The sequence below is a fragment of the Sinohyriopsis cumingii genome, chromosome 15 (genome assembly GCF_028554795.1).
Source record: "Sinohyriopsis cumingii isolate HCF-2022 chromosome 15, ASM2855479v2, whole genome shotgun sequence".
NCBI classification, from domain to species: Eukaryota; Metazoa; Mollusca; class Bivalvia; order Unionida; family Unionidae; genus Sinohyriopsis; species Sinohyriopsis cumingii.
Genome location: NC_142975.1, coordinates 48,594,493 through 48,618,143, shown reverse-complemented (window position 1 = coordinate 48,618,143; position 23,651 = coordinate 48,594,493). Strand labels below are relative to the sequence as shown.

Genomic DNA, 23,651 nt, shown 5'->3' with positions numbered 1-23,651 from the left:
TATATGCACCACAGCAACAAAAAAAAAGTATTATAACAGGAAATATCTGAACTCAGGTTGTGCTATGTGAATTGGTATCTTTAATATTACAGCCTTGCTACCAATTATACATTGTTACACATTAAGTTTTTACAGTCAAGACAATGCGTATGGTCCATATCAATTATGGCGGTTTGAAATCAAACCCATTTAAAACCCAAGTATGCTAAAAGACATAATAGAGGGCCCAGCTGTTGTTCAATCCAAGTATGTATAAAGAATAATGCATGCAAAATACTTGTAATTGACCTGCTATCGTTAGATTGACTTTCATTTTAAATGTACACTGAACTTCCGCTTTGATATCTCAATTATTGAGAAAAATATTATTTTCTGCCAATGAGAGTCAGGCCAGCAGTACTTTGAACAGCAGAATAACACGTTAACTAACTTTGCCACCACATAGTTAGCAAGTAAAGGAAAGAATGTATACTTGAGGCTGATAGAAAAACAATGTGTGTTCATCCTCACATTACTAAGCCAATATGAAAGCTACGCAATTTTTAATAACTATTCCATGGGTTATATATATATATATATATATATATATATATATATATATATATATATATATATATATATATATATATATATATATATATATCACTGTGTAACCGTAAGCATACATAGTCTTGGATAATAATTTATAAGGTCCCTTAAATATTTTCTAGTACTTCCAATAATTTCAGTAGCTTTCACACTGGTGAATATCCACTTTGGCTGATTCTTGTATGCAAGAAATGTATACATACGCTTGGAGATAGTGACACACAATAATACTATATTTCTTGATTAAGTCTCGTTTGAATTTTTAGAACTGAATTGCATGTCCCCCCCCCCCCTACATCCTTATACAAGATGCAGTTCATGCTGTATTAAGATAGTATGCAAATAATGATCAGTCTGCACTTAATCTATAGGCTATGTCTCAAAGGCTATGTCTCGAAATAGTGCAAATCATGCATGTACATGCCTAGATCGTAAATGGTGGTGTGGACGATGTGGACTATTTACATAGTCATAATAACAGTTTTGTATATTACTGATCTGGGTTTCATTCTTCTAAGCCCATAGTACTTTCTCCTTGCAGGCGCACCTGTGGGTAATATCCAGATGTGCGTGATATGAGGGCAATGTCATGGAAAACGGTGGGCTGAAGGCTGTGACCTATATGAGTAACAGAAATTCAAATCTGCGATTATTATGCTACTATCTGGGTTCAATTGCAGATCTGCCAATACATAAATGACAACTCTGGGTCTATGTAGTTTGTAATGATTAATCAGTAAAACAAACAACAATGACCCTGATCTTATGGTATATTATGAGTCAGCAGATCATGGTCTATGTTGCTTGCAACAGGATCAAACTTAGAAGCAAGCATTTATAATAAGTGTCTTTCCAATATGACCAGTTTGAAGTGAAATGTTGTGATGACAGCCACATTCGAACATTGTAATAACACATCATGACTCAGGTATATATATATATATATATATATATATATATATATATATATATATATATATATATATATATATATATATATATATATATAACAACTGATCTTGAAAATATGCCTGGGGGTGGGCAACTGCCCCCTCTGTGGATACCAATGTGTGTGTTCATAAAAGGGGTGCGGGCAGGGGGTGAGAGAATTGATTCACAAGTTAAATAATGCTAATATAATAAAGCATTTACTTTGCACAGTTCATCTTTTACACTTTGGGTAATTCAATCCATGATTCTAGTATTATCTATTAAAACAGATACGCAGATTTATGCAAAAAAATGCTGAATGGAAATAATAGTAATGAATAACTTTATTGTAAGGTATGTGGTTCGATTTTTGCTTTTCAAAAGCTACTTGAATTTTTTAGTAACCTTTTACTGTCAGTGTGTTGCTTTTTGTTGCTAACTTAAATTTCATCTATACAAATTGAAGTAGAGTACTTTGTATTTATACATCACATCTTAATCCGTCCCCACGAGGACAGACATCGAGAAGTACGTTATCCGATAAGTTTGATTGGATTGGGTCAAAGCGACATTCAGTCGGAATTGAGATAGAGGGTGTGATAACCATTTCGATCTGAATTTTAACTTCTAACTAGCAAGCGAAAATTTAATCTCGCCTAGGAAGATTGCTGAGCAATATAGGGTTACTCCGAGGAAACCATTCGTAATTTGGCAGTAAAACTTAGAGATGAGATTCATAGGAAAGACAAAGCTTCGTAAAGGTCAGTAAATTATTTGCTCATTCCACCCCACCCCCGAATATTACGACATGGTAATAGTAATTATGTGTAGTATGTATACTTAATTACTAGGATCGTTTGGTATGTATAATTACCTTTGTAGTGTTCATTTACAGGAGTATTTGAGTATTATGTAGAGAATTACGAAGATTGTTAGCTTGTGGTCGGACTTAATTGTCATTCTCTATTAGGTTACTTCGTAGTAAACTAGTGCATTTATTGATGTTATATGTTATAATTTACACATACTTGAATTGTGAATATGGAAAATGATTGAAGTGAGTAAGATTAGGTAATATGGATCTATGGTTATATCAGAGCATGGATATTTGAATATTTGTGTACGTTGTACGAGTTGTAAATAAATACGTCCGATTGCTGTGATATTGTTTAGTTTAATGAGATTAGGAATATGTACTGATGTGACGTAATTTATTGATGTATGTATGAGAAGTAATTGATACCGTGCTTTTATTACGACGTTGTTTTACCATACAAAAACGTACGAGCATTTCGATGTGAATCAATGCGTGACCGAAGAAATGTAATACCCCTATCTGATGATAGACTGTATGTAGTGTGAGATGAGAGGGCTAAGGAGAATATTGTACCGTCCTTGTGCTTTCACAGGAAGCTTTTTTGGGGGACAACTTCCGGTTCAGTTGAGTCCCGAATCTCTAAGAGGGGAGATGGAATTGAGACTAGCAGAGCAGTCGGAGCCGACAAGTCTAGTCGGTGGTGAGAGTTGAGGAGGAGGAGGGAAAGGAGTCGAGGAGAAAGTGGAGAAGGAGGGTGAGCATAGAGAAGTCGAGGAGGAGAAGGAATCTGGAGGAAGTCGGGAGGAAGAGGATAATTAATCGGAGTAGGAGAGAATACACAGATGAGTAGAAAACAAGGACAGGTGGAAAGCTATCTCACACTACTAATTAAATGATGCAATATGCTATCACAGGGTCGAGCGGAAGTAGAGTACTTAGGAAATTGTAATCATTTGACTATTTATTGAATTGTCATTAAATTGTTATTCGTTGAATTTCACTATTTTGTATATTCAATCATTTAACGGTCGGCACTGCTGACTGGGGGCTCGGAGCTTTGCATCTATCTTTCATTAATTTAACTTCCAACCAAAATCGAGCCTAGGTGGGACTTCAATAATGATTTAAACAGAATATTGGGAGCACCCACCCCAACCATAACACACCTATCACAGTGGCGGCATAACAACCCGTCACGTCACACAAAGCATTCCTCGTTTACAAACCTTTGGCAGCGTACTGTATTAAAGACCAACTGACTTATTAAAAAATATTTTTCTATGTATCTATTTGCAATAGCTTTGCATTAGAAAACTAAGCTTTAAATGGTATTTGCAAAGGTGTTGCATTGCAGAGTTAACTATTTGCAATTCCTTTGCTGCCCAACAGGTGTCTGCAAACTGTTTGCACCTTTAAACACAAAACATCTGCATATAAATTGCAAATTTAAAAAAATTACACATCATACAACTGGATTATGCAAGGATAAAGACATTTTATTAAAGAGTTTGTCAAAATACTGTGTTATGTATATTTAATTTGCACTGTTTGTTAGTTTTTTTATTTTTTATTTCATTATATGCTATTGTAGCAAAACATTCTATGCTGGACTCGACCTTGTCGAATTCAAGTTAATTTTCTACTTGACCCGAATCATTGATATTTTTTTTAAATCTCTGAACAACTAATATGTATTTTTAAAAAACTGTGTGTATGGCTTAATATTAGGACCATTATTAATAGAACATATTGATTTGGATCTGGGTATTGGTTATTGGAATTCCCTATAAATATACCTCGCCTACATGATATATTCCACATCCTATAAATTTAGTAACAGACCTTCTAATTATAACTAAGATCTTATTATGTAAACATTAAGAAGTTTCTTGGTCCTTTTCTACTAGGTAATAGTTTTAGTTTTGGAAAATGCTAATTGTGACCTGATGTCAAGGAGAGGACTATACAATCTTGCTACTGGAAAAATTATTTATTCATGCTTTAAGATTTTAGCAGAATCAATTGTATTGTGTCTATATATTCATTTGGGCTGGAATTTATTCAAATAATTTAATTCATGCGAGTCTTCTCTGGAAATACAAAGTGCTCTTCAGAAGTAACATTCTTGGAAATAGAGACTTAAATTTATACTGAAATTTCAAAAAAGGATTTAATTCTTGGACTGTATTATCGTGATCCAATAAAGACTTTGCACATCAGCATTATAAGGGCCACCACAGGCACATCAACACCTTCAGTGTTGAAATTCATTCTGATTTCCACTAACATTTATTCAGAACTTTTTATTATTCAACATATTGTGTCTGTAATTCTAGGATTATTTGCAATTTAATTTGCTATAACTCAAGTTCTTTCTTTACATTTTCTCTTTGTATTCTAGGGAAAAAACTGTAATTGAGAAGTCTGGTGGTAATAAAATTATGAGTTTTGGGACTATGACATTCTGAATTAGATTTGGACAATATTTTGCATAATACTGTTTAGCATAAAAACAATCTCCATGAACTAACCAAAAGTCCTTTGCATAAATGGTTTATACCATCCAAAAATTTGCATAAGTAACTCACACCATCTATAAATTTGCAAAAATGGTTTACACCATCTATTAGTAACTTAGTAAATGATATGTAGGTTAAGAACTGATTAATTTTTTGGCTTACTTGTATTTTACTTATACATGTACTTGTCTATACTGACTTTTCACTTGCTCCATTTCATCTGAAAATAGTAAGTTGCTTTTAGGTGACTGATTCTGTGTAAGTCATAGATATCACTTATAAGACAGTCTGAATAAACAATTTTTTTCTTAAGGTTAAAGATCATGCTGAGTTTCTTTTATTGTTTGTGCACTGTAAAAAAGACTTTATTCCCTACACTCAGAAACCTGTTTACACATCCCACAATGTCTCCTTCCACCACTGGCTAATAAGTACAGATGAATCAATCATTTGAGAGATATCATTTCTAGTTATGCAAGAATGGAAGAATGATTAAATGGGCAAATGGATGGATAGATAGGGAGTAACTGACAGAGGAACCATACCATCTGTTCTCAAATGTTTGAGAAATCCATGAATTTGTAGGTATATATCTCAAAAGTGTATTCATTTGGTGTTTCCATGCACTACTTACCGAAACTTTAGCGTGAGAGTTTCAGTACATTTCAAACTATGCCTTCTACAGCCAGTGCATTTTTCAGGATGTGTTCTATACTTCTCCAATGCATTACTGTTTTAGTACTACCATTGTCTAAATTGTAAATTGTCAGCAATGCAACTTGAAGTTCTTTTCACCTGGGACTAGGTCTGGTTTGGGGTGGATGGGTGGTTTAAGTACTGTACGGCACTCAGCACTATGGCAGGCATAACGAGCTGAGGAAACTAAAGTGTCTTGCCCCAAAGGACACATGTTAGCCAGTGCAGGCTAATTCTTCTGATAATATGTCTTAACCACCACATGTTTACAGGACACTAACATACCATGTATGTTGTCAAGGTTGAATGTTCTTAAGCCACATAAATGACTCTCAGTCACATGCCAGTCATGAAATTTTATGATTATGTCAGGCATTGTTTGTTCTATTAAATCATTGGTGCCTGTAGATAAACAGGCAGACAGACAGATGGACAGCCCTTTCAAGACTTGTCTAGACAGTGTCCAGTGCACACTAGTGTCACAGTAATCTGGCCTTCCATCATGTCTTTACTTAACTTCAAATCTTGCTCAAAAATATTCTGACCAAGTAAAATACTGCACTTGATTATTGTACTAGATTAATACTGACATTATCATACAGGATTAATACGGACATTTTCATACAGGATTAACACTCATATTATCATACTGGATTAACACTCACATTATCATACTGGACTAACACTCACATTATCATACAGGATTAACACTCACATTATCATACAGGATTAATACGGACATTTTCATACAGGATTAATACGGACATTTTCATACAGGATTAACACTCACATTATCATACAGGATTAACATGGACATTTTCATACAGGATTAACACTCACATTTTCATACAGGATTAACACTCATATTATCATACTGGACTAACACTCACATTATCATACAGGATTAACACATTATCATACAGGATTAACACTCACATTATCATACATGATTAATACGGACATTTTCATACAGGATTAACACTCACATTATCATACAGGATTAACATGGACATTTTCATACAGGATTAACACTCACATTTTCATACAGGATTAACACTCATATTATCATACTGGACTAACACTCACATTATCATACAGGATTAACACTCACATTATCATACAGGATTAACACTCACATTATCATACATGATTAACACCAACATTATCATACAGGACTAACACTCGCATTATCATACATGATTAACACTCACATTATCATACATGATTAACACCAACATTATCATACAGGATTAACACCAACATTATCATACAGGATTAACACCAACATTATCATACAGGATTAACACTCACATTATCATACAGGATTAACACCAACATTATCATACAGGATTAACACTCACATTATCATACAGGATTAACACTCACATTATCATACATGATTAACACCAACATTATCATACAGGATTAACACTCACATTATCATACAGGATTAACACCAACATTATCATACAGGATTAACACTCACATTATCTGAAATGTTAAAGAACGGTTTGTGATGATGGGGCCAGGTCTACAGAAAAGTCTGTACTGTATTCTTGAAAATTGTTACTTTCAATTTATCACTTAAGTATAAGGATATGGGGAAAGGGGTGATGGGTAACTGATTTTATTTAAGAGGCAAGCAGACAGAAAAGTAAACTACCAGTAATTAGTTTTTAGAACTTTGCCACTACTTTCATCATAAAAAGTTTAATTTCAATTGCTAATGTTTCTGGTATGACACATTGTCAAAATTGTGACTTTTATGAGGATCTTTAACTTTAGTAAACTGAACTGAATGTCAATTAATCTGGACAAATTGTCAGTAGACATGTCCAATGAACTGAAATTGTCAGCAGACATTGTAAATTTATTGAAATTGTGAGCAGACATGGCTAATTACCACTGTCAGTAGACAGGACTGATTAATTGAAATTGTGAGTAGAATTGGCTAATTAATTGAAATTGTCAGTAGACATGGCTAATTAACTGAAATTGTCAGTAGACATGGCTAATTAATTGAAATTGTCAGTAGACATGGCTAATTAACTGAAATTGTCAATAGACATGGCTAATTAACTGAAATTGTCAATAGACATGGCTAATTAATCAAATGTTTTAGTCAGTATTTATGGCAAATTTATTGAAATTGTCAGTGCACATGGCTAACTAATTAACACTGTCAGCAGACATGGCTAATTAACTGAAATTGTCAGTAGACATTGCAAATTTATTGACCCTGTTAGTAGACAAGGCTAATTAGTTGAAATGGTTAGTAGATATAGCTAATTAATTGAAATGGCCAGTCTTCATTTGCTATCTGTAAATGAAGAGAGATGTCTCTTGTGGTTACTAGAAGTTTCCATTTTGACATTACTGGTAAACCCAATTTCTGAAAGGAATATTATTTATCATACAGAGGTCTGAGACATTTTCAGTATAAATATATACTCAATAAGTACATAATTCAAACATACTTCTCAATTATTTGAATTCTGTAAATTTTTATGTAAAAAAACTTAAATTTTCTTTTTTCCCCTTTTTCTCAATTTTCTTACCAATTATATATATATTTTCTATAAAGTAACAAATGCAAAACCTTTTGAGTGTGGAGAGGGAAGAATCAACAAATGAAAATACTGAATTGAAAAATATATATATTATCAAATTCAGATTTTAAGTACTTTTATGTTTTCATTCACAAGGGATAGCAGAATAACATTAAGTCCATATATTTAAACCTCAGTTACATTTACATTTCATGTGAAAAAAACCCAACAAAAGTCACATTAAACTCTTATATATAAACATTAATCCAAATATATATCTCAAAGACATAACACATATATACAACACTTCCATCAAAATCACTGATTTAAGACCATCATTTAATAAGGACTAAGTAAACAACAAGAGGCCCAATTTAGCCAGAGGTCACCCACCTTACTATAAGCCAAATGCAAGAGCAGTTGGCCAAGAAATCTGAATAGGATGCTTTCTGAAAGAATTATTTCTAATGGTGTTGACTGTATTTGTTTGGAAAATAGTTTTCAAGGTGTTTCTATTTTTCTGTATCTTCATTCACAGTTGAAGGTACATCAGCATCATCTGTCCAATATTGAAAGCATTTTATGCAAGGATGCTTTCTGTAAAAAAATATCCAACTCTTCTGAGCATCTTGTATAGACTATCTTTTATAATGACAGCAGATTGGCATCATTTGTATGAAGTCTTTCACACCTAGTTGTTTTCTAACTGAATCAAATTCTGTCTTGCAGATTTTGATAATCAATCATTTAAGGGTTTTTCAACTTTTAGTAATTGCAGTCATGTTTTTAATGGAGGATCAGCACTATTTATACAAAACTGAAAGCACTTCAAACCAAGATCGAAATCCCCCATCAACTATATCTGCTACTACTAAACAAAGAAAAGCCTTCAAACTACTACTTCAAAACTTTTCAACAGAATCTGACCAAATCTGAGAGACATTATTTGTACAAATTTGAAAACTGTTCATGCCAGATTGTTTTATGTTTAATCTGATAAAATTCTCATAAGCAATGTTTGAAAGGAAGTCGTTTAAGGGTTTTCTTATTTTGTAATAGCAGTCAGATCTAATGGTGAATCAGCATCATCTGTTCAAACATAAAAGCCGTTCATGCCATTACGTTTTCGGTCAAATTATCTCAAACTCGGATGCCGTTTTTCAGGTCATTTAATGGTTTTGTAACTTACAGATCAGCGTCGTTTCTATAAAACTGAAGCCCTTTCTGTCCAATGTTCTCATTAAAATTTTGTCAAATTCTATTGCTGAATTTGAAGAGTCATTTCATGGTTTTTCTAATTCCTGAAACTGCAGCAATTTTTATTAGTTGATCTACATCATTTGTATAATCTTCAAAGCCCTTCGTGTTTTCCATCAACTTTAGTCACATTCTTTGAAGAGTTTTAATCTTTTCTATTTTTAATTTACTGGCTACATATAATGGCATTTATTATCCTTTGTATCAATGTACAAGTCATTCATGTCATGATGCACTCCAATAAATTTGCTTGAAATTGGTCTACTGGACTTTTTTAAAAGCTGAAACTAGCAACTGTTGATGGTTTGGTGTTTTATGACATAGCAACATAAACTGACTATTTAGTGCCAAGGCAATTGGTGTAAAGTGCCATGTGTGAGGACACACCCAGGTAAGCAACACATGCTGATCCAATGGCAGGATCTGAACCACATATCTTTGAGGTTATGAATTCAGAATGCTAGCCACTGTGCCAGCATGTTAACTACCTCCATCTTATGAAATGCAGGAGGGTGCATTAGGTCCATTTTTGAACCATAATACCTTCAAAACATAATTTGTAAGACTTGTTGATGTATTATTCTGTAAAGTTATACGGAGAATTTACTGTTTGTGTATTTGGCAATAATTTACACATTTAAAGTCTTAAAACACTGGTTAAAACTGACAACAAAACACTGCACCATACAATTTATCAATGCTAATTTTTAAGTACTTGCAAGTGCATTTATCCAGAAGAATAAAGATATCAACTGTACAAAAAGGCAGGAAAATTGTGTAAAAATTTGAACTTCCTGCAAACTTATTTTAACATAAATTTGTTTTAAATTGTGTTCCAATGAAATTTTTAAAGTATTTTCACTGATATCTCCTTTTAGAAAGTAATACATGCACATAAAGATAATCACACATTTGTCTTAAACTGAAAAGAGATAAATGATAGAAAATACCAGTAATAAAGGTAACTCTTCAACAGACAGACTTATTTTAATATTTTTCTAATTTTCTTAAATCAAGTTCAGATACATGTTGTCTGCAATACACTAAGTTATGATGTTGGTATAGATGACTTTCCAATATAATTTAATAATCACTAATGCAATCTTTTACAAGTGAACTATGTGCACCGTTTACTTGTTTCATTATTACTGTATCCAGAGGTCTGTAAAGTAATTGAAGGGTGGATATATGTCTCACAGACGAGACTATACTGTGAAATATAGGTTTAATCACGAGCATTGAGAAATGTAAAGTTATTGGAGTTTTAATGTCATGGTGCTTCCATAGGTTTACTATGGGAGCTGAATTAGTAAAAAAAAGTTCTACAAATATGCACCTAATCCTACCATCAATGGAGCAAAGAGTGTAGGTCAATGTGACATAATCTGCATTCGTTCAAATAGAAGCCCTTCAGATGAATGTAATTATCAGATTTTATAACGTTACAACAGGAATGAGAGATTAAACTGCATCTCTATTGGTGACTAGCATTCCTCCAAATGAACGTATGAATTTTCACAGCTGTATCGACCGTTTCAAAGAAAAACAGCTTGTAATTATGATTTTACGGAACAAGTGGAAGAGCAGCGCAATGAAAACAGCTACCTAATTTTTATATATAAAAAAGTAGGTGTATTCCTTAATAAAAAGACTACATAAATCACTGGATTATCTAATATACTGGAATAACTGATATCAGGTTTTTCTCAAAAAGAACAATAATGACTCTTGACCACGAAGCAAGAGAACACTAGACATGTAACTTATCAGGCATATATGACACAAAGAACTGGATGTTGTATTTCCAAAATAGTTTTAATGCGAGGCAATGGTTTTCAATAGAATTGTGCAATGTTTTTTTTTTTTTTTTACAAAGTATGACAAAGTGTCTGACTACATTCATATCACACAATAAATATTAAATGTTTAGATGGAAAATACATAGCACATTCAAATTAATAGGTGAAAGAGTTTCATTTTTTTAATCTGCAAACAGAAACATACTGGCAAATTTATTTCTTGCAAAGCAATAGCTGAAACTATTAAATAATTTATGTAATACTAAAATTCTGGGTCTTAAAATTGTACTTTGTTATATACAGTAAAACTAAGTATAGACTTTGACCAAAATATTTATGTTGATTACTGAAAAATGATTAAACATTCATGGAACGACACATATAATATGGACCACATATTTAAGAGAAAATGCATTAGTGATGCTCATTATTCTTGCGGTGAAATTTACTTCAATCTATGTTGCACTCGCATGCAACATCAGTGATATGTTTAGATATCTATGTTAGGTCTTGATTTCCTGAATTAGTATGGCTAAAAAACCCAATTACAATTAGAAACGGGTGTAAAGCTGTGCCAAATTGTTGACTAGAAACAAAGAAAAGGAATTGGGATTACTTTGAAACACTGTATATATTGTTGTAAATAGCAGTATTTGTCTATGGGAAGCATGGAATGTCTGGAAAAGAAAAATATGAATTCAGGGTACTTGTCACCTTTTGGGCTCCTAAAGCTGAACTGACATCTTTCACTGGCTGACATTACCAACTTTCTTAAGGCAGTAAAAGACAAATAAAAGGCAAAACTGTTCTGAGAATACTGTATCAAAATATTTTCAAAGGAGGCTTGTAAGGACAAAATTCATATACATGCTCAGACTTTAAAAAAACCCACACACACTATCCTTTTCCAATGGCCAAAAATAAAACATTTATGGGTAACAAATGAACAGTGGAAACGAGTGATTTTTCTGATGAATGCAAGTCATAATTGGAAATGATGACTGTTTATATCTGGAGACAGTTCGGTGAAACATTGCTACCCAATATAGCCCTCCTGCTTTGGACGTCAAGGCGAGTTTGATGATCTGGGCCTGCATAATGCAGTATTTTGTTGTTCACTTAGCTATCAATGATGAAGAATAAATAGATATGCTTCACTCACAGTTATATCTCTTGTTGCCAGGCATTTCCTTCAAAACATTTTCCAAGATGACATTGCTTCAATACATCAAGCTCAAATCATTGTAAATTATAAACATCACAACCAAAACCCATGCTGTGGCATGACCTGCACAATTCTCCAGTTCTAAATGTTACTAAAAACTGTTCGGAAGTTTCTAAGACAATATATAAATAAAACAATATCCCACTAGTGTACATCATAAAACCTTTTTATTCTTTCCATGACAATTAAAACTGTTGCAATGCATGTGCATCATGCAATGACAGTATTGATGTTTCTTCATAAATATATGGCACAGTGTGTGCATTGCTAAGCAAATCACATCACATATTTATACAATTATGTTATATGTTCCATATTAACAAAACAATTTATAATAGTGTTTCTTGAATAATACAAGTTTCATCTCCTACAAATAAAGAACCTTGTGAACACTAGCATCTTGTTTATTCTTATAACTACAACTGGATTAAGCTTCATCTCCTACAAATACAGAACCTTGTGAACACTAGCATCTTGTTTATTCTTATAACTACAACTGGATTAAGCTTCATCTCCTACAAATACAGAACCTTGTGAACACTAGCATTGTGTTTATTCTTATAACTACAACTGGATTAAGCTTCATCTCCTACAAATACAGAACCTTGTGAACACTAGCATCTTGTTTATTCTTATAACTACAACTGGATTAAGCTTCATCTCCTACAAATACAGAACCTTGTGAACACTAGCATCTTGTTTATTCTTATAACTAAACTACAACTGCCTTAAACTTTATCTCAACAAGAGCTTTGCCAGCTTAAAATGGTGAGCTCATTTTGTAGAGGTTTTATTTTAGAGTTATTAGCAGAGGAAATATTAATTCACAATCTTGTGAACACTAGCTTCCGCATTTATCTTGTAAACACTCTAGTATCCCTTTTTCAATAGATTCAAACTGAATTTGCTGTGGAGCTTAATTTTAGCAAGTCCTTGAACCAATTTCATTTGTAGATTTGACCCGTTTTCAAATAGTTATGAACCCCTATCACCTTAGAATGCACATCCCTATGGATTGTATACACACTAGCATTCATACCAGAGTTATTGCCCTCAAATATTTTAGGATACTGCTGATGCACAAAAAACTTGTCAACACTATCTTCAATAGCTATATTTAGACTTCAACAAAATTTGATTTCAATCAATTTACAGTGAAGTTTCAGCACAACAAGAGCTTGGATGAGATCATGACAACCAAATTTGACAAAATTTTACGGATTTATGGACTTGGATCAACTCTGAATAGGCATTCCACTGACTTGTAAACATTCCATCCTTTTCAGATTTAGTTTGATTTGAACCAAACTGGCTGTGGAGCTTCATGAAAAATTAAGTATATTTTTTATAATTTATTAAAGAGATTTATGATCAATGTAAAACTTAAAATGAAGATCCCTACAGTTTGTTAACAGTAGCATTCACATTTTGTTTCAATCAAATTAGCACTGAAGGTTTAGATCAACAAGACCTTTCATATAAATGATGATGATCACATTCTGACTGGGTGGCTGACTAGTCTAAGGCACTCTTCTCCACAGATCACCCACATCTCATCCAACTCAACATTTGTGTTCCAGTCTTGGTTCAACCAAAGTGGCTATGACAAAAAAGTTGCCAGTAGCTTCCCATGAGTCGGTGGCTGTTCCCAGGTTCTTCCTCTGCCAACTATACTGGCTGGCATGTATGACCCTATCATGCTTAAAGTCGCACTAAACAATAAAAATCACAATAAAAAAAATCTGTAATTTACAGAGCAACAGCTTTTGAAAGAATTGGACAAAGCATTCTGCTGGGATGTGAACACTGTAGCATTCACACATTTTGTTTGATTCCAATCATATTTGCTGGGACGCATTATCAGAAGACCCTGGATAAATATTTACATTTTCTAATTGATATGAATTGAATTAGCTGTGTAGCTTCATCTTATCAAGGTTTTAAATGACTTCTACAATGATCAGGTTTTGACAGTATTTTATTGAGTTACAGGCATTAATGACATATCACTGGTTTCTAAAAAATGCAGCATTCAGTCTTACTCTTTTGTGACTTAAATTATATTTGCCAATAAAATTCACCCAGAAAAGTCTCAGATGTGTAAGATGATGACTAGATTTTAACTACATTTTATCAAGTCATGGCCCTTGACCAGTGTAGAATAACCATGCATCCCAATATATTTTGCACACTCTAGTATCCATATATTTTGTCTGATATGAACTGATTCCTCCATGATTTTAAAATTATTGTGTACTTAAAAAACTTTATATCTGGCAAAATTTTAGATATAAATTAGAAGCGATTCTGGCCATACTTTACAGAGTTACTGCCCATAACTGACTCACAGCTGTCAAGTTTTTAGCAACATGGTCACTGATGGTGCACTGGCTAAAACCACATAAAATCTGAGATGCACATATGCTGGAAAGCAACATAGCTAGAAAAAATCCATCTAGAACGTATCAGGTGTACATAAAATGGAGAAGAAAATCTAAGGCATTTTTGCTCAACATTACACATCAGTAGCCATTACAATTTTTTTTGAAATACATATCTACAAGTAAAACGTTCAAGAAGAGCTCAAAAGTCTGAATATTCATGTAAAATAGAAGAAAGAAAAAACCCATCTCGAACATATCATACAATTATTGTCAGAAATATATATCCAAAATGGCACTTTTGGAGAAAATAACCAATTTTGCCACCTGCTGGATATTGCATCAGTGTGGGAGTTAAAAAAGATGCAGCAAGATAGTCAACAAAACTAGTAACACATTACGAGAACTGTATAATCAAATAAAAGAAAGATACAGCAGCTGCCTTGACTTGTTGAAGGCAGATATTTCTGAACATCTTCCTATCAGCAAGACAGTAATTTTATTAACTGGAAAGGCAGTTCAGATGAATGTAAAGAACTATCTAAAAAAATTCAAGGTTGACTTGCTAACAAGGCAATAAGGTAATGAAACTTAAAAACGGAAAGAATCAATTTTATACAAAAAATCCAACATCAGGAATCAAAGTTTTCCTGGACAAGTCTAAACAATTCGGCTCAAGAAAGAGATCATAATTCATTAACATTTTTATGAACCTGAGAATTAAAATGGAGCTTGACTGATTTTTAAGTCTTGGTGACAAGCTAAATCTTGTAGATATGACAGCAAAGCAAAACTGAGGCTATGATGCTATCATAAGGACAGCTAAGCTGATATAAATGTTATCATGAGGACTTCTAGACAGATGTTAATGTTATCACGAGGTCATCTGGGCCAATGTTAATGTTATCAAAAGGACATATAGGCTGATATTAATGTTATCATGAGAACATCAAGGCCAATGTTAATGTTATCATGAGGACATCTGGGCCAAAACTGATGTTATTATGGGGACATATGTGCTGATAGTAATGACAATATCAGATAACACATATAATCTCTAATATGTCAGTCATAAAGTTAAATAACCATGAAATAAAATGTCTGACATGAATGAAGATGATAAAATTAATAAGATGCACATAATACTACATTCATTTGCTAACATTTACAATTGTGTCTGCGTAAGTCTTCAGGCTTGTTCTCCATCCATACGACACACAAACAAATAATGTTAAGACTACAATCACTATGAAGACACCACCTTTCCTGTATCAGCTTTCCCCTGGTATTTTGCTTTGCCATGGGACCATGGTACATACCTATGTTTGATCATATGCTGGAAAGAAATAAAAGTAAGAAGGTTAGGAAGTGTCAATGATCGTAAATGTAGCAATATTTTAAGAAACGATAAAAAAATTGAAAATATATCACAACATCTTGATGACTTTGGTGTGAGCCACTGACAATGAGTACAAATACCACCATAGCTCATTGCAGTAATTTATCCCCCCCTTTTTCAAAGCATATACTCACAAATATAACTTACTAATAGCATCTTCACCAGCTTTATAAGAAAAGGGGAAATAAGCACCCTCTTGATCAAGCTTATGGGGCATGCTAACTTTATTAATTGACCTTTTTTAAAACTTAATTACTGCAATCAATTCATACCAGTAGATCTTTTTTTAAACCAATATTTAATTATCACATCTAATAAGTCACTATCATAATTTATACATGGATACATTAGAATTGAAATACACAAACCATGGTTGCTTTAAGTGAAACTACCACAGAGTTGTTAACCAAATTAAATCTTTTAATTTTGGTCATACTGAAGCCACACCTTTTTTTTATTAAAAATATAAACAGTGTGATTATTTCATTTTCTTGTGCATTTGTTAAGCTTGGTTGGACATGCTATCACTCCCAGTACTGGTATCAAATGCAGAGGCAATATCCCCAATACTGGTATCAAATGCAGAGGCAATATCCTCAATAGTGGTAACAGATGCAGCGGCATTGTCCATAATACTGGTATCAGATGCAGATGCAATATCCCCAATACTGGTATCAAATGCAGAGGCAATATCCCCAAGACTGGTATCAGATGCAGAGGCAATATCCCCCATACTGGTATCAGATGCAGAGGCAATATCCCCAATACTGGTATCAAATGCAGAGGCAATATCCTCAATAGTGGTAACAGATGCAGAGGCAATGTCCCCATTACTGGTATCAGATGCAGAGGCAATATCCCCAATACTGATATCAGATGCAGAGGCAATATCCCCAATACTGGTATCAGATGCAGAGGCAATATCCTCAATACCGGTATCAAATGCAGAGGCAATATCCTCAATAGTGGTAACAGATGTAGAGGCAATGTCCCCAATACTGGTAACAGATGCAGAGGCAATATCCCCCACACTGGTATCAGATGCAGAGGCAATATCCCCAATACTGGTATCAAATGCAGAGGCAATATCCTCAATAGTGGTAATAGATGCAGAGGCAATGTCCCCAATACTGGTATCAGATGCAGAGGCAATATCCCCAATACTGGTATCAAATGCAGAGGCAATGTCCCCAATACTGGTAACAGATGCAGAGGCAATATCCCCCATACTGGTATCAGATGCAGAGGCAACATCCCCAATACTGGTATCAGATGCAGAGGCAATATCCCCAATACTGGTATCAAATGCAGAGGCAATATCCTCAATAGTGATAACAGATGCAGAGGCAATGTCCCCAATACTGGTATCAGATGCAGAGGCAATATCCCCAATACTGGTATCAAATGCAGAGGCAATATCCTCAATAGTGGTAACAGATGCAGAGGCAATGTCCCCAATACTGGTATCAGATGCAGAGGCAATATCCCCAATACTGGTATCAGATGCAGAGGCAATATCCCCAATACTGGTATCAGATGCAGAGGCAATATCCCCAAGACTGGTATCAAATGCAGAGGCAATATCCCCAAGACTGGTATCTGATGCAGAGGCAATATCCCCAATACTGGTATCAGATGCAGAGGCAATATCCTCAATAGTGGTAACAGATGCAGAGGCAATGTCCCCAGTAATGGTATCAGATGCATGATTCAATGTCCCCTGTACTAATATCAGATGCTGAGGTAATGTCCCCAATACAAATATCTGATGCTGAAGCAATGTCTCCAAATACAAATATCAGATGCTGAGACAACTTCCCCAGCACTGGTAACTGATGATGAGGCAATGTGCCAAGTACTGGTGTTTGATGCATAGGCAATGTCTCCACTGTCATCCTCATTAATATAAATTAAGTTATTACCCTTGATGTCTAACAACATAGTGGTTGCATTACTATGTATATTTAATTTGTATTATTTGTTGGCTTCTTTTTTTTAGTGATTATATGATATATAGATTTGTATTTAGAACCTGACCTTGTCCAAAATTAAGTGTCTGTGTATTAGACCAGGGAAATTTATTTTGTAAACAACATAATATATAGCTAATTTTTCTCTTTGAGTGTGGATTAAATATTCAGATCATTATTAATGTAAACATGTTTACCTGAATTCAAGTTAAAAGATAGAGTCTTCATTCTGACCCCAGAATCTTCTGGAGTGGAAAATTCCATTAGGTGACCGAATTTTCAGAAAATGGTAATTGTGACCTAGTTCAAGTAGAGGGCTATATAATTTTGTTTATCTAAACATTACTCATGTTTGCCTTCCTTCCTTAACATCTTGAAGCAGAATCAGTCTTCTTGTGTTCATTTTTTCATTTGGGTGTTTTACTTATTCAAATTATTATTCATTGCAAATACAAAATGTTCATCAATAATATTCTTCGATTGGAACATTAATCTGGAATTATTGTGAATTCAGATAAAAACATTTTGGATTATATTATCAAGATATATCAAAAGACTATTGGCATATCATCACACAACAGGATATTGGCTTATTAGCATATTTCAGACCAAAGGCACATCAAGACATTCAATATTGGAATTTAATTGGAGCACCACTGGAAATCAATTGGAACTTTATACATTTGGACTTGTGATAAATCTTTAGGACTATTGGGGATTTAAGCTCTATTTAAATTTTCTCTTTTGTATTATAGGGAAATAAATTATTTGTTGAATTTTTACTAAACTTACTGGTTTTCGCTCGTTCTGTTACTAGTTTTAGACAACAGAGTTGTGACCATATTTATATCAGACCATCAGTTGCAGACACCTTCAATGACAAGTATTAAGTAGAAAAAATTGTGAGTCTTTACAATTTCCTTGTTATAAAAGCACAAGTGAGCTTGATCAAAGAGAAGCATGCTGCATAGTCAGATTGATATAAACAAACATCCTGATTTCATGGACTTTCCTAGTAGTCATGGCACAGGGCACAAACAATAAAAATGATAAAAACATGTATTTTCATGTTACTTTTACTGTGAACGATGGCTCAAGACATAGCCTGGACAATAAATGCCTTCTTTCATATCTTGACCTCCCTCCCTTCCTCAAGGCTGACCCTCAGGTCACAAGCCCAATTCCCTCCTTCCAGGCTGACCCTCAGGTCACAATCCCAATTCCCTCCCTCCAGGCTGAATCTTGGGTCACAATCCCAACCTCCCTCCCTCCAGACTGACTCTTGGGTCAAAATCCCAACCTCCCTACCTCCCTCCCTCCAGACTGACTTTTGGGTCACAATCCCAACCTCCCTCCCTCAAGACTGACTTTTGGGTCACAATCCAAAATTCAATAGTGACATTGTCTCCTCCTCCTACAATGTATTAAAAAATGCCAATATCACTGTAATGTTTGGGTATCTGACCTCTGACCCATACCATGGGATCACAGGACAGGCTTAAAAATCTTACCCTCCTGCAGATGGTTATCACATGGGCTATGTATGTACCAAAAATGGTGAATTTCCATCTAGTGGTTTAGGTGTAGATATGGTTGCAGATGGGCACATGGTGTACCACAATATGACCTTGCTAAAGTATCGGGATAATTAAACAAATTTCAGCAAAAAATTGTTGTCTTTGATATTTTCAAATAGGGCTTTCCTCAAACTGCAACATCTTGCCTTCTTGCATAGTGCATGACTCAACAAATAAGCAAGCTCAAAGTGGTCTGATATCACCTAAGTCAGCTTGTTAGCATAAATTCACACACAAATTAAAACTGTAGAGAGGAAGAAGAAAACAAACAGTGGGGCATAGTTGGAGCATTGTCTATGAATGCTGGTGTGATAATGTCCCCTGAATTTCTCCTGGCCCCTGGGGTACATGGTCCTAATTCATAGCTTAGAAACTGTTCATTGCTCCACCCTAAACACCTATATGCTTACTTGGCTGTACAATGATTTCAAGATTTCTCTAGTTTTATATCTTCATCCATACCCGACAGCACATTGTTATGGAACAAAAAAGAAAAGCCACCCTTGCCATGACACCTTCAAATTCTGTTTAGCAGTTCTTGTTTTTTTTATGATAAAGATGAATATTATAACACACTGGATAATAATTATAATAATAAATAATGATTATAAATGATTACCAAGGTTGCAAACAAATATTACAATACAGTTTATAAAATCTTTTTTTCTTTTATAACAATCCCCCCACCCCACCCCAACCAAACAGATAAATGAAGCTTTGGATATATTACCCTTAGGAAATTCACCAGGTCATATTAATGCTTATTTATAGCAAAATTGCGAAGTATGTATAGTATAGGTTGATTGTTTCAATTATACATTATTTTTGTTCTATTAAGTTTTAAGTTATACTGCCTTCTGTGATTCATGCTTATCCTGTTCCTCAATTCTTTATTTGTCATCTCTATTTGTTGTGTGTTTCTGCAGAATAAGTAACACTCTTTTATCATATCAAAGGTTTGAATTAGGAGCTTAAAACTAAATCTGGAAGCATTTTCTTTACAAGACGGCATTTTCAACCAGTTGCTTACACAATAATAATGTTATCAAGAAAGGCCTTGCTGGAGGAGACAAGGGAGACAATACTTTAAAGTCATCGATAGCTATACCATAATGAATGGAACGTAAGCGACTTTCTCAAGGACACACCAAGGTAGCAGACCCATGCTGTAACCTTGAAAGGTATAGAACCATCTACACTTTGATTGTGAATCAAATGCTTTAATATTAATAGTAATATAATGGATATAATATTGTCTTTTTGTGCTAAATAATCAGAGAGAAAGATTTTTATTAAAGCTGTTTAAGATCTGGAAATGTTTTCTCTTTATCTCAAAAACTCTCAGCCCCATGCCATGTTTCCTACTGGTCGGTGGTTCTTTATGGGGTCTTCCTCCAGCAAACATATTGGCTTTTTGCAAAGCCTATCATGAGCCGAAAAATTAAATCACCACAACCAAACTTAACTTAATATAATTATGAAGATTAAGCTTCTGATTTTTCCCCCACATATTGTGAGCACTTCCAACTTTTGTCTCATTTTCTAGAGAACTCACCTTTAGTTGTCTTTTCATTGTGATGACAAACAATATGATGAAGTACATCACTAGAATTGGCCAGAACACCGGGATATTTAGGGCATCAAAAAATGTACAGATTGTTGCTATAACTACAGCTTTTGTTCCTGAATACCTGCAAATAGAAAACATTCAAAAGGTATGATACATCTGCTCCCCTTTTGAACGGCTTCCTTGACCACCAGCCACCTGCTTTTTACAACCAGAATTCCTTGTAATCAAAGAGTGTGTGTTCATAAGTTCCCCTTCAAGGATGGCCACCTTCTAACATGGCCAACACCCAGCATATTGGTGCAAAAAATAGTTAGATTCACCCCTCACGAGTGGTCACATTTTTTCCAAATTGCTGATAAAGAACAAACTTTGACCCACAGAAGGAGGTAAGTAATCTAATTATATTTACTCAGTTACTGCTGTGTGATCATCAGGTGTCAGATTTTGTCACTTTGATAACTGGCAGTTATTATTACTGGTGATAAATTGTCAAGTGCACAAACAAGGTGTGATAGCCTTTATGCTGTCCTTTACATTTTAGGGTTTTCCACTCTGACAATTAGTAGCTATTATGATAAATATCAAGATTACAAAAGCAAATAGCTGTAATGTGCCGTATTGTTATATAAAAATGGTATGACAGCCCTTGGCTTGTCCCACAGACAAAAGAAACAAAGTCAATAGGGTACCAGATAATGATCAATGAACCATATAACAAGATCACTTCCTTCATAAAGAAAGCAAGGCTCGGCTATCGTGGGTACGTGGGAAAGCCTGCCAGTAGCTTCTTGTGGGTCGGTGGTTCTTCCCTGGGTTTTCCAGGGTTCTTCCTCCACCAGTTATACTGGCTGCCATGTATAGCCTATCTTGTGCTGAAAAAATGGCAATAAACCCGAGAACAACAACAACAAAATCATAAAGAAAGGGTTTTTCATTTAAATGCTAAAATTTGTTATGACAGAGCTATAACTGACAACATAGGAATAAATTATTGCAGAAATGTTCAACATGGTGTAATGGAAAAGAAAACTCATCAATTTGAAAGAAAATGTTAACGTAATTTGACTCATTAAAAATGTGGAGAGTTCAAGGATCCTTGCCAAAGATAAATATTCTCAAAATGACTCAAATAACCAACATCAAAAAGTTTACAGAAAATATTCTGCAATAATGGGAAAATGTAACTGATGGAGATAGAAAAATTCTTGAGTTAGGAGATGCCTTTACCCCAACAAAAACAACCATTTTCCAATGCTTTTTCCTGGGAATTAAGAACATGCCACTTACACACTGAATTGTTCAAAAAATACTGAGACAACTATAAAAATATTCATAATATTCTTTCTGAAAATGGCATTAATAAAATGTTCGTATCACATTAATTCCATAACACTTAAGCGATTTTAAAAATAAAATAGTAAATGTTTCAAAATTAGTTGCAACTTTCTTATTTTGTATGTAATTACTATTCTCATATGTGACCCTCCCCAAATAAGGCCACCCATCTTATAAGTCCTGCTGCAAATGGGGTAGCCTTTTAAAAGGATTACTGTATAGACAATGAAGGCTGTTCCAGGATTACTGTACACACAAATGTATTGACCATATTACATTTTTGCTGGTGCTGGGTACAGCTGAGAATAGTTAGACAGATGCCGTGTTGCATTCCAACTATGATTTTATTTGACTTTTCATCAGATGTGTAATAATTTTCAAGGACATAACAAGAGATGTTATTTTATCTTCTTTTTTCCATATACTTTTAAAAGAACATATTTGAGATCAATCACCTACCCTGTTACCTGGACTGCACTTTAAATATAACATATTTCATTTAGAATGAGGGCTGTCTGTTTATGTTTTTAAAAGCATTATTCAACATAAACATTAGCAAGAGTTGAAGTAAGCAACTTCTTTTTTTAAATTTTTTTTATATATTCATTCTTAGTGTGGATTTATAGGGTGGAATCGAGGCTGTTCTGTGTGTACGAGACTTTACAAATGTGAATAGCCTCTATTTTGAAATTCTGGTCTTTCGCAAATTGTGCAGTAGTCAGGTGTAATAGTTATGTATTGAGAAATAATTTTAGTTTGGCTTTTAAACACTTTGACGTCAATGTCCTTTTTTATTTGTTGTGACCAGTTGGAGTTAAATTTTAATTTTTCTTCAAATTATTTGGATTCTAAAAGATTGTTTCTTTTCCCTGGGAATATTTAAGTGCTCATACAGAATTCTTGGACAAAGACATCTACTGAAATTTTATTTGGAAATGAAACACTGGAATATTATTTTCTGTGGTACAACAAAGAACTGCTGACATGCCAATACTATAAGGCTAAAGCATACGTCATTGCCTTCCATTTTGAATTTTGG

At 34.1% G+C, this 23,651-nt stretch overlaps 1 protein-coding gene across 3 annotated transcripts in view; it reads right to left on the bottom strand.

Moving 5' to 3' along the window:
• Positions 1-8,190: 8,190 nt before the first annotated feature.
• The window catches only part of LOC149781765 (protein RER1-like), a 32,017-nt gene continuing 16,556 nt past the window's right edge, over positions 8,191-23,651 (bottom strand). For all 3 annotated transcript variants that reach the window (XM_089935900.1, XM_089935901.1, XM_089935902.1), the window contains exons 6-7: positions 21,263-21,398; positions 8,191-16,097 (exon numbers count right to left, since the gene is read on the bottom strand). In XM_089935900.1, coding sequence (XP_089792026.1) covers positions 16,008-16,097; positions 21,263-21,398 — 226 coding nt within the window. In that variant the 3' untranslated portion in view covers positions 8,191-16,007. The remainder of the gene's footprint in view (positions 16,098-21,262; positions 21,399-23,651) is intronic.